General features: G+C 47.0%; 1 protein-coding gene across 4 annotated transcripts in view; it reads right to left on the bottom strand.

The window, feature by feature from the left end:
* The window catches only part of CAPN6 (calpain 6), an 89,208-nt gene that overhangs the window by 8,464 nt on the left and 65,349 nt on the right, over positions 1–15,395 (bottom strand). For 3 of the 4 annotated variants that reach the window (XM_048515129.1, XM_048515127.1, XM_048515131.1), the window contains 5 exons: positions 15,093–15,170; positions 11,065–11,260; positions 8,081–8,203; positions 7,639–7,841; positions 4,859–4,980 (listed from right to left, as the gene is read on the bottom strand). In XM_048515129.1, the coding sequence (XP_048371086.1) occupies positions 4,859–4,980; positions 7,639–7,841; positions 8,081–8,203; positions 11,065–11,260; positions 15,093–15,170 (722 nt within the window). The remainder of the gene's footprint in view (positions 1–4,858; positions 4,981–7,638; positions 7,842–8,080; positions 8,204–11,064; positions 11,261–15,092; positions 15,171–15,395) is intronic. The other variant, XM_048515130.1, reaches the window with a different exon arrangement.

The following is a 15,395-nucleotide window of genomic DNA, read 5'->3' as shown; positions in this document are numbered from 1 at the left end:
CTTCAAGTTCTGCGCGCTACTGCTGAGAGGAGGGGCATGACTAAGGCAAAAATCACGTGGCAAAATCACCCATTAGTAACCCCCTCTCGGCACACCCAAATAATTAGGAACCTACTCTCGGGAACCTGTGAGAACCTGCTGGATCCCACCTCTGGGGTGGCGTAACTGTTGGAGTTGTCACAGGCAATACCTGGTGTACAAAGAAGAAGAAAAGAAAGTCCTGGAGGGGCTGCAAGAGGGACGTTAGATAAGATATGGAGGTCAGCACCTTCTCTCTTGTTAAGTATCATTCCTTGTCTGTCTCCAGATTGCTCCTCTAGGACAATATCCTCCTCCTCCTTGGAAGTTCCACACTTAGCTTTTCTCTCTTAGCTAGCTGTGCTGTTAGGACACCATCTCTGTCTCTTGTCTGCACGATCAAAGTTTTATCTACACCCGTGGTGGCGAACCTTTGGCATTCCAGATGTTATGGACTGCAATTCCCATCAGCCCCAATTGGCCATGCTGGCAGGGGCTGATGGGAATTGTAGTCCATAACATCTGGAGTGCCAAAGGTACGCCACCACTGATCTACACTTTAATTGATTTGCACACCTGTGCTGTCTTAATGACTCTGCCAATAGTCTGTTAGACTAGGATTAGAGAAACCTGAATTCAAGCTCCCTCGCTGCCCTGAAGTGTGCTGGGTGACCTTTGGCCGGCCGGCCACACACTCTCATTCCTACCTCATAGAGTTGTTGGGGGTATAAAATGGCAAAGGAAAAGCTTTGCGGGATAGGCAGGGTTAAAAATGTCCTAAACACAAATCCAAGTTTGGTGCCGACTCGCCGGCAGTTTGCTGCGGTTTCTGCATTTAGCCATCACAGCTAACTGGGGTTTGTTCACACCACTATTGGAAACTAGTTCTTCTAGTCAGAATAAACCCTGTCCATGGATCGCAGGGCCATTGCTGTATTCAGATTTGTGAGTCGGGGCATGTTCTATAATGTGATGGTGACTTGGAAATGACCTGTTTGGTCGTGGTGGTGGAGGGTGGTCCCCTAAATGGGGGGAGGGGAGGAGGCGCAAAACTCAGATTTTGCCCCGGACTCCCTTTTTTCCTAGCTACGCCTCTGATCTGAACACACTGAATCTTGCCTTGAAAACCCTATGCCAGGGGTGGGCAATTATTTTTTCCATGGGGCCGCATAAGAAACAGAAAATATTGTGGAGGGCTGGGCCAAAAGGCAGGGGTGCGAGGCACTTTTGAAAGCCCCGCAGAAGCCGACAGCCAAGGCAACCGGCTTCTGTGGGGCTGTCAAGGACGCCTCATTCCCCAGCAAGGCAGGGGGGCGAGGTGCTTTTGAAAGCCCCGCAGAAGCTGGCAGCCAAGGCAACCGGCTTCTGCGGGGCTTTCAAAGACGCCTCGCTCCCCAGCACGGCAGGGGGGCCAGTCAGGGTCATCCGGCGGGCCAGATGTGGCCCGCGGGCCGTATAATGCCCAGGTCTGCCCTATGCCCTCAATCAGCTGTGAACCAACTGGAGAAAAAAAAAGGTAACTGGGTAAATAAATAGAGATACTGGGAATCAAACCAGGGACACCGTGTGCGTAAAGCCAGTTCTCAGCCGCTGAGTCACAACCCACCCTGTCCTAGGTATAAATCTCTTTGCATTTGCAAGCCCAGCTTTTGGCGGTTACAGGACATTTGTTTTAACAATGCGTGGGCCCTGCGGCCAGAGCTGTGAAATCACCAGCCGCGTCCTCTTGACTTTTTCAGGGAACGTCAAAGGAAAAACATTCCATGTGTTTTTAGGAGTTGATGGCCGGAATCTCTAAAAATAAATATGGGGGAGTAGAGCTGAGAAAACGTTGCCTGAAGTTCTGGTTCTGGTTCCCTCCTTATTTATCTTCCCCTTTGGGTCGATGTAGTTCTTGGACGTGGAAAACAGAAATGCATAGCAGTCGAACGCCTCGTGCCATTCTCATGAGAAGTGACTAGAAAAATGCCCATGAAATTAAGTCTGGAAACGTAGCCCACCAGCCTGCAATCCCCTCCTTGCCAAGGACCACCGGAGTTGATAAAGACATATAATCTATTCTGAAATCTCAGAGGAAAAATCAGCATGGGTTGCTATGGGGAAAAAACAGCCAGGGCCGGCAACAAAGGTGGCTCATAGCCAGTTTACGATCACAAACTTTTCAGACACGTTCAACCCGGTTCGATTCCCGGTTCGATTCCCCACACCTCCACATGAGCAGCAGTCTCTTATCTGGTGAACTGGATTTGTTTCCTGCTCCTCCACCACATGAAGCCTGCTAAGTGACCTTGGGATCGAACTCCGGTTGTGAGCAGAGCTTTGACTGCGGTGCTGCAGCAAGATAAGGTGTATCAAACCAGAATCAAAAATTCTCGTTTAAGTTGTGTTGAAAGTGTTGGAGATCTGATTTCAGATGGGGACCCAAGGCACTTTACATCATTCTCCTCTCCTCCATTTTATGCACACAACAACCCTGCCAGGTAGGTTAGACTGACTGGTCCAAGATCACCCAATGCAAGCTTCTGTGGCATCAGTGGGTTTCAAACCTGGGACTCATATACTAACCCAGGGGTCTGCAACATGGCGCTTGAGGGTACAGTTGTGCCCATGAACACCTTTTCTGGTGCCCACCACATGTTTTAGGAAGTGGGTGGGGTAGAACCTTTGCCCCATAAGGCTTCTGATTGGCTACTGGAGATTTGATTGGCTGTGCTGATTTCCCCCCATTACTTTAGCCGCAGTTATCACCACAACACAAGAACCTGCATTGCTTTCCTGAAGTTGTCAAGCTGTGACAAACGTTTTTTAGATGGGACCTGGAAAGGTGAACGCTTTGAAGGGTAGACTCCGTGATAATTTACCATGCTGACGTCCCTTCCCTTCCAAACTACAGCCCCTCAGGTTCCACCAGAGGTGGGATCCAGCAGGTTCTCACAAGTTCCCGAGAGTAGGTTACTAATTATTGGTGTGTGCCGAGAGGGGGTTACTAATGGGTGATTTCGCCACGTGATTTTTGCCTTAGTTACGCCCCTCCTCCGCTCCTGAGCAGTAGCGTGCAGAACTTGAAGCAGTCTAGCAGGAGGTGCACCGGCATGCGTGGCAGCCTGCACCTGTGTGCATTCGTTTCCCGCCCGAGGACCAGTGCAGCAGCTGCGTCCTTGCAACAGCCCCGCCCAGCAATGCCCTGCCCCCGGAATGCCCGACCACGCACCTGTCGTGCCCCGCTCAGCCCCATTGGCGCTACATCACAGTTTGAATCCCACCACCATGGGAACCTGTTACTAGAATTTTTGGATCCCACCACTGAGTTCTGCCCTCCAAATCCCCAGGAACCTTCCATCCCAGAGCTGGTAATCATACATGGGTCTCTTGCACTTTGCTTCTGACCAGCAGCTATTTGCTCTCCACATCCTTCTGCATTTGCAAAAACGCGAAGCAGAAGGGACTACTCTCTGGGTGGAGACAGGCAGCCAACAGCCGCTCAAACCAAGTTAGAGAGTCAAAGACGTTGCGCAACTGCAAACAAGCAACCAGCAGAGGGCGCTGCTCGATTTTCAACCAAACACCTTCCTTAATGAGTTGGGAGACCTTGAGCGAGGGTGGATTCGCACAGACAATTAGCAAGGCAATATACTCAACCGAGCAATTCCCCATTCCACCTCCCACACCCACCCACTGACATCTACGCCCTGAAATGGTGACTTCAAGCAGAACTGAGGCTCTGGGCCAGAGAGGTGCAAACATTCCTCTGTTTAAACACACAGCGGTTAGAAGCAAGCTTGCAGAGTTGCAAAAAACATTTCCCTTTTAACAACCCTGTAATTTTTTTTCTTTAAACAGGGTGGCTTGACTGATCTTTAAAGTAAAGATTACAAATACAATTAATCAATAGCTTACAATTACAATTAATCAATAACTGATCAAAACTCAAAAATAACCTATATTACACAAATTCAGATTCATTTGTTATGTAGAAGAAGAAGAAGAAGAAGAAGAAGAGTTTGGATTTATATCCCCCCTTTCTCTCCTGCAGGAGACTCAAAGGGGCTGACAATCTCCTTGCCCTTCCCCCCTCACAACAAACACCCTGTGAGGTGGGTGAGGCTGAGAGAGCTCTGAGAAGCTGTGACTAGCCCAAGGTCACCCAGCTGGCGTGTGTGGGAGTGCACAGGCTAATCTGAATTCCCCACAACACAAAATGATCAACAAAATGACCAACACAAAATGACCAGCAAATGACCAACATGCTGAAATGAAACTGTAACATTGTCTATATTTCAAAAATTCTCACCACTATATTTCAGCTTGTCCTTTGTTTGCCAGCTGAGATAACAAGAATCACAACAATCAGTTTGCTTTGCCAGTTTGCTTTTGCAGTTTGCATTTCTGTCCTTTGCGTACCTGATAACACTGTATGGATTCTTTCAAATTCCCCCCTAATAGATTCTTCCAGTGCTGACATGAACTGTATGCAGGAGTTTTATACATATTTTCTTCTCAGTTTCCCCATCGTTGTGTCTCAGATATTGGAGGGAAGTGTACGCAACTGGGTGCACATTTTGATGTGTGTCATCACTGTGCTGGTAGTGTGGAAGTATGGACTGCAAAATGTACCAAATAAGTACAAAAAACAAACCGAAATGTGCATTCACAGTATGGAACCCTTGCCACAACAAAACTATGAAAGGACAACCAAACTGAAGAAGTGACGTTCCTCCCAACATTCAGCAGAGGTTTCTCACAGATAAAGGGAATGGGATTTTAATAATCAAGTCACTGGCATAATGTACTGTCTCAAAAAACATGACGACTTCCTTTGGGCTCCATCCTTTGCACTTACCCCCACGTCTGTCTCGACCCACGAGGCCTTCTGCCGTATGGATTTTTATCTGAGACACTCTCTTAGGAAAGCCACGCAGGATATCCAGGCACGCTGGCTTGGGTTTATTCAACTTGAGCTCCCTGAAATGTCAAGATGGAACACGTCAGGTTAATTTGGAAGGACTGGGCTCCTTTCCCAAAATGCGGAAATGTATCACCTTTGACAGCTACCGGTGTTACGTAATCAGCATTTTTAATTGATAACTCCTACATACAGTTAACTCCTACATACAGTTCAGGAGCAGCAGTGGCGTAGGAGGTTAAGAGCTCGTGTATCTAATCTGGAGGAACCGGGTTTGATTCCCAGCTCTGCCGCCTGAGCTGTGGAGGCTTATCTGGGGAATTCAGATTAGCCTGTACACTCCCACACACGCCAGCTGGGTGACCTTGGGCTAGTCACAGCTTCTCGGAGCTCTCTCAGCCCCACCTACCTCACAGGGTGTTTGTTGTGAGGGGGGAAGGGCAAGGAGATTGCCAGCCCCTTTGAGTCTCCTGAAGGAGAGAAAGGGGGGATATAAATCCAAACTCTTCTTCTTCATAATAATAATAATAAAGGAGAGGCAGAAGCAAACGCAGCCTTCAAGGAGCCTCACAAGTTTATTAAAGTTACACATCAGAATTAGGAAGAAAGAAAGACTCCTCTTGATGCAGGTCTGCGGCCTTCAGAGGGCACCAGAGAAAAGACTCCTCTTTGGTTTTGCTCCTTTGAGGGTTGCTCAACTTGCTCGCCTGAGGTGATGAAAAGTGCCATCAAATTGCAACTGACCTATGGCAACTCAAGACACAAGCAGAGGTGGTTTGCCAGCTCTAGATGTCCTTGGTGGCCTGCTATCCAAGTACCAACCAATACCAACAGCGCTTAGCTTCTGAGATCTGACACGATTCGGCTAACCTGGGCCATTCAGGTCAGGGGTTTATAGAGATTATGAGGTAAATATTCCCATCTCCCCAGGGACCTAGGTATAGATTTTTATGGGGGGTTGGGGGGCACGCCCCCTGCCCCCTGGGGGCGTGGCCACACCTCCCCAAGCCCAGCCCCCGGCCTCAGTGCTTATAAAAGCAGCTCTCTGAGGCCAGAGATAGCAGACCCCCCTGCCCCGCCCGCCCACCCCGCACTGATTGGGCTCCCAGCAGGCAGCTGGCAGTCTATTCTGCCCTCCCCTCCGGGCAGAGGCGTAGCTAGGGAAAATGGAGTCTGGTGCAACATCTGAGTTTTGCGCCCCCTCCCCCACATGGGCGGCCGCTGTGATGCTGGAATCCACCCCCAAGAGCATCACTTTCAATGGCGTTTAAACTAGGGAGCCCAGATTCTCCTTTAAAATCCACCTGAACGAGTGGCTGCCCCAACTCATAGCAGCAAAGGGAAACGTGAGCAGCCTTTAAGACAGAATGCAACAATCAGTATATATATATTTTGCGCACCTTCCTTTTTCAAACGGCCTTCACATAAATTAGGCACGTGGCTATCTCCAAATCCTTTAACTCCTATCCTAGAACATCTTGTGTATCCAGCTTTTTCATCACCATTCTATGAATCTCCCATTCGGGGTGCTGTGTGGTTTCCGGGCTGTATGGCCGTGTTCTAGCAGCATTCTCTCCTGACGTTTCGCCTGCATCTGTGGCTGGCATCTTCAGAGGATTTGATAGTAGGAATGGAAAGCAAGTGGAGTATATATACTGTGAGGTCAAAAGGTGAGGCCCTCTGAATAGAGTAGCCTGGTATGTGAGTCACAAAGAAGTCTGTAGCCTGGGAGTAACAATGAAGATAGCAAGGTCAATAGGTAAATGCATCTGAATAGAAGTATCCTGGTCCTTGTTTCCTTGGTTGCTATTGCTATTGTCTATAGTTGTCCTGTGTTTGTGTGGACTAATCAGCTCCACACAAACACAGGACAACTATAGACAATAGCAACCAAGGAAACAAAGTCTCTTTCTCACAATACTAGAACCAGGGGGCATTCACTGAAAATGCTGGGGGGAAGAATTAGGACTAATAAAAGGAAACACTTCTTCACGCAACGTGTGATTGGTGTTTGGAATATGCTGCCACAGGAGGTGGTGATGGCCACTAACCTGGATAGCTTTAAAAGGGGCTTGGACAGATTTATGGAGGAGAAGTCGATCTATGGCTACCAATCTTGATCCTCTTTGATCTGAGATTGCAAATGCCTTAACAGACCAGGTGATCGGGAGAAACAGCCGCAGAAGGCCATTGCTTTCACCTCCTGCATGTGAGCTCCCAAAGGCACCTGGTGGGCCACTGCGAGTAGCAGAGAGCTGGACTAGATGGACTCTGGTCTGATCCAGCTGGCTTGTTCTTATGTTCTTATGTTCTTAAAGACCAGGATACTTCTATTCAGATGCATTCACCTATTGACCTTGCTATCTTCATTGTTACTCCCAGGCTACAGACTTCTTTGTGACTCACATACCAGGCTACTCTATTCAGAGGGCCTCGTCTTTTGACCTCACAGTATATATACTCCACTTGCTTTCCATTCCTACTATCAGATCCTCTGAAGATGCCAGCCACAGATGCAGACGAAACGTCAGGAGAGAATGCTGCTAGAACACGGCCGTACAGCCCAGAAACCACACAGCATCCCAGTGGTTCCGGCCATGAAAGCCTTCGACAACACAATCTCCCATTCCCTTCATGCAAACCATGTGTGCCCATTTGCACTCGAGGAAGGCAAGAGGAGTAGGGGACAATGCCACACCACCGGCAGGAAGAAGTACCTGAGTTTTGATGGCACATCTGTGAACATCCTCAGCATGAACTCGGTTTCCACACCAGGGCTGAATGTGGTTGGGATCAGGACGTATCGGCCTCTCTTGAGAAGCGCCTTCAAAAACACCGTGCGCATGTCAATGTACGTAGAGGTCATCACCTTCTCTTGTATGTGCACTGAATGCATCCGATAGTCTCTGTTGTCCTCCACCTAGTAAGGGAAACCAGAGGGCACCGATTGTTCTCCACACAGACTCTACCTTGGCTGGGGGACATCCCTCAAGCTCTAACCTGTGGGACAGGTGACCTCTTGGATCTATCACATGGCACAGATGCAAAAACACCACCGCAGCGAGGGAGAACATACAGCACATCTGAGAAATGAACCTTGTTAGTTGCAGTTGGTATAGGCTGCCCTGAGTTAGTTCAGCACACAACGCAGCCACCTACCTTGAAGATTTCAAAGCCAATGACAAAGTTGTCCCCTCTCCCTTCTTTCTTGTGAACACGTCGGTCTGTCTGCTGAAGGGAGATCAGTGCTTTGTCCTCCACCTTTTTAATGTCAAAAATGTACTACAAGAAGAACAGAGACAGATTATGCACAAAATGTGCATATGGTGTGCAATGGGGGTGAATTTCCGTTGCAGCAAGATTTATTGTACGGACATATTTCCTCAAGTCCCGCTTTCACTTTCCATTCTCCCCATAGCAAATGAGACCACTTCTAGCATGATTTTTAATTTGCTTCACCGCCAGTGTGGGGAAGATTTGCCAGTGAGCACAGCTTTGCTTGGGACGTGTGCCCTTTGCCCGTGCTCCACCTAGAGGTGGTTTGCCATTGGCTTGCCTCTGCATAGCAATACTGGCATTCTTTGGTGGTCTCCCATTCAAATATTAACCAGGGCCAACCCTGCTTAGATCTGATGAGATCAGGTCATGTGACCATAAGAGGGGCCAGTTATTGTATGACTAGCGGAGCCCAGCCACGCATTGCTGTGGCAATTGTCCTTCTCATCACAGTCTGCAACCCACACAGATGTCCATGCAGGTCCAATGATTCCCAGCATAGCCTTTTGGGGTGGTCAAATGGAATCCCTCTTTCCCTTTTCAATTCACATTGTTATATGGTGGTGTCTTATTTTTTTAGTATAAGGTAACCCTTCCCATTCCACAACCGAACTGTCCAGAGTGCAAATCCCGCTGTCCATGAGGTTGGTTGACACGCACAGTCCTGGCGTGGGTAAGGCAGAACTGGGGCAAGGAGGTTATCCCAGTCAGGCAGCAGAGGTTCTTAAAGGGCCATGTGCAAAAGAAGCAGAGCCAGTAGTGTTGGTTCGCCCCCCACCCCGTGGATTTTCTTAGAAGAAAAAGGCAAACTCCAGCTCGCTTTTAGTAATAGAGAGCTGTGGCGAATATGGGTGAGGAAGTAGGTAAGTGGTTTTTGGATGTGAGGGAGGGCAGAGTGAGGTGTGTGAGGATGAGCTGGATGTGTATGAGAGTATGTGTGTTGTGTGGTAGCAGTGGGTGAGGCACAGAGTGAAAGTTACCTGCGTGTGGGGGGGGGGGGGGAAACCCGACCTGACGTCTCACACGGCAAAGTGTGTATGTGTTTCACTTCCACTCGTATTACCTAACAGTATTACCTATTTACTGTTTTCACTGCTCATCTCTGGCCATCTGGAGCTGCAACATTCTAAGGGCATACTCAACCCCTCAGGACCACAGACATGCTGCGTAATCGAACATTCTAAGGGAGACAGTTGAACACAGCCAGCTTCATGGCCTGGTGCGCCAGGAAAAAGATGTTTTACCTGGCTCAGGAATGGACTTTTGGCAATTTGAAGGTCCGATTACCTGCCCGCAACAGGGAGGGACGTCATGTGAAAATTTGGGGGTGATCTGTCCAGCCGTTTCGGCGTTAGGACATGACTAACAAAGTAACTGTTAGCTTTTTATATAGAGAGAGATTAGCAGGAATTGCACAGAGGAAGGTGAGAAACATCAGCCCATTTGCCTGCTATTTGCCTGCTATTAGAAAGGAAAGTGGAAAGTCACCCGGATTTCCAAGCCTCATTTCACTGTCCTTGACCCTTCAGAAACCAAGTGCCTCTTACTTTCAAATGTGGGGTTCTACCATCAGGTGACAGAGATTGTCCTCCATACAGTCTGAAATTGTCTGGTCACCCTCAGCGAGTGGAACGCCAAGATCTAGCAGTCAACAGTCCAATCCACCAAAGCAGCACAATGACCTACCTTATTTCTGCTGCAAACACCTATGGCACAGTCTAAGGAACATGTTTTTCCCAAAGAAGTTCCTTCAGAGCTACAAAAGTGTTTTAAATGAGGCCACAAGTAATGTTAGCAAAATCAAAATTGGGTACAATCAAGTCATTTTTGTTGAGGAGTAGGTTTGTCGTCCTCCAGGAGTTCCATCTCCACATGACAGAGGGGGGAAATGCTTGCTTTGGAGGATGGACTCTATGACATCACATCCCTGATAAGGCCCCTCCTCTCTCCAAACCCCACCCTCTCCAGGCTCCGCTCCTAATGGGTCAGTCTTATGGAGAGTTGCTCCAGTCCAAGGCCATTCATTTTGATGATCTTGGACTGGAATAACTCTCTTTAGGACTGTGATATAAATCTCTAGGAATTTCCCAACCTGGAGCTGGGAACCGTATTCAGAAGTCATTTGCAATACATCACAGGTGTCAAACTCGCAGCCCTCAAGATATTATGGACTACAGTTCCCATAATCCCCTGCCAGCATGATGCTGGTGTAACCCCCATGCTCAGAATGGGTTGACCCAGTAAGGGGTGGAGACTCAAAGCAGCAAGAGGCTGCAGCAGAGCTCATGTAGTTGGAGAAGACAAGGCTACCAGACTCAGACCTTGGTTGTATAAGTCCTTAACACCTTGGTAAGGTAACTGCAATATTGTTGGGAACTACTGGGAAGGTAGTTGTTTGTTTTTGCTATGTTGTAAATGTTGGAGTTTATTGTTTCAGGGTTTCTTTTTGTGGTTGTAATGGGTGAGAGTTCTCCTGGAAACCTTCATCATGTTGAATCCTGTTCCTCAAGCCCTTGGAGTCTTCAGGAGCCAACCCACTTCCAAAGAAGAATTGGACTTGGCAGTATCAGTAGACTGTAAATATAAGGACTTGAAAATGCAACCTGAACAGGACTTTGAAGTGTGCTGTTAAATGTTGATGTTTAATGTTGTATGTTAAGAAAGTAAACCATTTTGTTTTTAAAATTTGTTGTTGCAAACTCATTCCAAGTTCTGCCCCACAGAACCCACAGATAGAGGTTACACTGGCAGGGGATGATGGGAACTGTAGTCTATAACATCTGGAGGGCTGTGAGTTTGACACCTATGCAATACATACTCCTTGTCTGTAATTAATGTGGGGAATAAAAGAGTAAATGCTCTCGAACCTGTGGGTTTTGAAGGAAAGTGGCTCTGTTATTGAAACATCCACCAGAGCGATTCAGAAGGGGGTCTGGATTCTTTCTCCACGCTCCGTACATGGTCCCCTTTTTCCAGGTTTTGTGGATACTAAAGAAGGACGTGTTCACAAGCCGACAGATGTCAACGTCAGTGAAGTTTTTGCACCAGTCTTCAAACATCATCCTGGCCAAGGGAGCCAAAGAGAGGCATCATTATTCATTTTCAGGGGAAAATATGCGAGAGGCTCAAATGACAGAGAAATCCGTAGTAATGGATCATTCCTATGTAGAACATTTAAGCTCTGGGCCAGCCTTCCGTTAACACAAAGTGACATGCCAAAATGTTACATTAAAACATTAAATTAATCAAACCCTTTCCCACGCCTTGGAGAATCGGTAGGGACGTCCCACCGCTGCTCAGGGAGGTCTACAGTTTTTGGTGCAGTCGTAGAAAATATTGCCCAGGCAACTTCAGGAAACCCTTTCTCCCATTTGCTCCTTTCCTGCACCCTGAGATCTGAGAATCTCACAGTGGTTCTTCAAGGCCGGGAAAACCTCTGTGAAATGAATGTGCTACGTTCAAAACAATATAAGATACACAAACACGCGTGGCACACAGGTGCTGGCTCAAGCAATTTACATTACCTATTAGTTACTTGTAAAGTATGCCAAATTGTTGGCTAATAGATTTATCAAACTATTATATCTCCGTAACACACATATCTCTCCACTTTAAATCAAATTCATGCAACAATTCATTACAAGACAACCTTCTCTCAAGTCCATAATCATGTATTTGTTAAACCAACAATGTCCATAATCTTGTAAATATTATTGCGTCAATGTCACCCGCTGTGACTGTGATACAAGTTCATAACAATAATGAAAATCCTGAATTGGTGGCTTGAATTACTTATAAATACCTTCCCAAACTGTAAGCTGTTAAAAGCCTAGAAGGATGTAGATATTTTGAAAAAGAAATGTAGGCATGTTTTAAATAAGAAATTTATATATACATACATATATGAAAAAATATATTGCATATAGAGTTAATTGACTGGATATAGAAACGTATACAATAATATCATAAGTTAATATGCAATGTAATGAATGTAAATATATTTTTTATTTTTTTTATTTTATTTTATACTTTAAATTTCTATCCCGCCCCGTCCCCGAAGGGCTCATATACATGACTTCCTCCATCTGTATCTTATTTATGTTGTAGAAACCTTCACTTAGGCAATAATAAGATGATATAAGGATTGTGATGTACAGAATCACCTGTGGAGGGTTCCTTATCAAGTGCGTGAACACATCCCTTGAAGAAGGAAGATGAAAACGCGGTAATCAGCACGAAGCGTTTGGGAAGTACAACGGAGCGGATTGAAATATATACAACTGAAAATGATGAGAAATTTGACTGCCCTTGAATTGGGACAGTATTTATAAGTAATTCAAGCCACCAAACCAGGATTTTCATTAATTGTAACATAAATTGCTTGAGCCAGCGCCTATGTGCCACGCGTGTTTGTGTATCTTATATTGGGAAAACCTCTGGCCTTCTGAAATGGTGAGGTGGATGCCGCAACAAAATGGTGGTTACAAAATGGCTAACATACGAAAGTCGAGTCAGCCACAAAATGACTACAGATAAGGCTGCTTGACCAGGAACATCAGATCGTACTCGAAAAGGCTTCCAGGACTTGTTCTTTAGCTCTAGGTATCACCTACATTGGTAATAAGGGGGCTCAATACCTGCACCAGATAACCTTGCCCAGGCTCCGTAGAGCAATGATGTTGGCCCGTTGCAATGCCCTTCCATCAGCCATATCAACAGGGAGATTCACTAAAACCCCTTACAGTGAAAGGCTATGCATATGCAACGGAAATTGTGTTGACTCTATAGACCATATTTTACTTTATTGTCCACTTTACACAGTACCCAGAGTCAAATACTTGTCACCCCTGCTACTCAAAAAAGAGTATGCATCTGACTTGCAAAAGATTACCTTTTGTTGGACAGCCCCAGTAGTGATGCAAACGATGCAGTCACCAAATTTTTGGATTTGTATATAAAACAGCGCTTTAGGAGCAAATCCTGAACATCAGCCTCTCTACCTGTACATTTATTTTAGCTTCCCACTACTTGGTTAAGTGGATCTGTGTATATAAATGTTTTTATGCCAATAAAGGTTCTTTGTTGTTGTTGTTGTTGACTACAGATAAGGCTGCCAGTTTTGGATTGGGAGATTCCTGTCGATTTTTTTGGGGAGGGGGGCATGGAGCCTGGGGATAGAATGCCATACAGACCAACTTCCAAAGTAATCATTTTCTCCAGGGGAGCTGTTGGCTGGAAACTGGTTGTAACTCTGGGAGGTCTCAGAACCTGGAGGCTGGAACCCTATTGCTACAGCTTACCTTCAAGTGCTTCTGCTGTAGTAGCAATGTTGTTAGAAATCTACACATCCAATCAGATTGCATATCATAAGGGTGGCCAACCTATGGCGCTCCAGATGTGCATGGACTACAATCCCCATCAGCCAATTGGCCATGCTGGCAGGGACTGATGGGAATTGTAGTCCATGAACATCTGGAGCAGCAGTGGGAGCAGCAGTGGCGTAGGAGGTTAAGAGCTCATGTATCTAATCTGGAGGAGCCGGGTTTGATTCCCAGCTCTGCCGCCTGAGCTGTGGAGGCTTATCTGGGGAATTCACATTAGCCTGTGCACTCCCACACACGCCAGCTGGGTGACCTTGGGCTAGTCACAGCTTCTCGGAGCTCTCTCAGCCCCACCTACCTCACAGGGTGTTTGTTGTGAGGGGGGAAGGGCAAGGAGATTGTAAGCCCCTCTGCAGGAGAGAAAGGGGGGATATAAATCCAAACTCCTCTTCTTCTTCTTCTTCTTCTGGAGCACCATAGGTTGGCCACCCCTAACCTATTGGAAGGCTTGATGGGCCAAAGACTAACTTTCTAAATCCACTTAATGGATGCCAGGAAAGGTGATGGTGGGCATCATGATGCCCATGGGCACCCTCTTGGGGACTTCTGTATTGTCCATTATTGGTTTTGGCCCAAGAAGAATGGAACCAACTACAAGCCACAGCTTGTAGATCTACTACATGTCCTTTTAAGACAGCATGCAAGGCGTGTCCATTTATGCACCTCTAGAGAAAAGAATGAAGCATAACTCTTTTATACTTCTTTAGACCTCACCAGTAAAGTTCAAAGGACTGAGAGTCATTCTCCATTCAGAGCCAGCCTGGTGTAGTGATTAAGAGCAGGTGGATTCTAATCTGGAGAGCTGGGTTCGATTCCCCACTCCTCCATGTGAGCAGCGGACTTCATCTGATGAACTGGATTTTTTTTCCACTCCTACATGTGAAGCCTGCTACGTGACCTTGGCCCAGTCCCAGTTCTCTCAGAACTCTTTCAGCCCCACCTGCCTCACAAGGTGTCTGTTGTGGGAAGAAGAAGAAGAAGAAGAAGAGTTTGGATTGATATCCCCCCTTTCTCTCCTGCAGGAGACTCAAAGGGGCTGACAATCTCCTTGCCCTTCCCCCCTCGCAACAAACACCCTGTGAGGTAGGTGGGGAATGAGATGAAAGCCCTTCCCCAGAAGCTGTGACTAGCCCAAGGTCACCCAGCTGGCGTGTGTGGGAGTGCACAGGCTAATGTGAATTCCCCAGATAAGCCTCCACAGCTCAGGCGGCAGAGCTGGGAATCAAACCCGGCTCCTCCAGATTAGATACATGAGCTCTTAACCTCCTACGCCACTGTAAGCCCCTTTGAGACTCCTTACAGGGGAGAAAAGCAGGGTATAAACCCAAACTCTTCCTCTCTGGGCCCCCCTCCAAGCATGAAATAGGAAGTTCCTGGTCAATCTCATATCCTTGGTCTGAGTAGATGGGCAAAGCATTGCCAGTCAACCATCTGCTGTCTGCCTGCTTATGGGGTAGATGCCCCACCGTACCAACCTGGATGTTTTCCTCAGTGACACTAATGGCCATACGCACCAGAACTCTCCATCATTGCTGACTGTGAGTCCCATCCTCTTCCTTTCTTTATCACTCACGTTTGCCCACTCCTCTGATCTGGCAATAAAGTGATTAGATAAGTTAAACATCTGTTTGGTTCATCCGGGGCTGAGTCAGACCCATTTTATTTATTCTGTTGTTCAATTTTGTTTCCTTTATCCAGGGGTCTGCAACCTGCGGCGCTCCAGATGTTCATGGACTACAATTCCCTACTGCTACAGCTTACCTTCAAATGCTTCTGCTGTAGTAGCAATGTTGTTAAAAATCTACACAGCCAATCAG

The sequence above is a fragment of the Sphaerodactylus townsendi genome, linkage group LG13 (assembly GCF_021028975.2).
Source record: "Sphaerodactylus townsendi isolate TG3544 linkage group LG13, MPM_Stown_v2.3, whole genome shotgun sequence".
Taxonomy (NCBI): Eukaryota; Metazoa; Chordata; class Lepidosauria; order Squamata; family Sphaerodactylidae; genus Sphaerodactylus; species Sphaerodactylus townsendi.
Note: the sequence above shows the minus strand (reverse complement) of the source record. Positions and strands in the feature narration are given on the sequence as shown.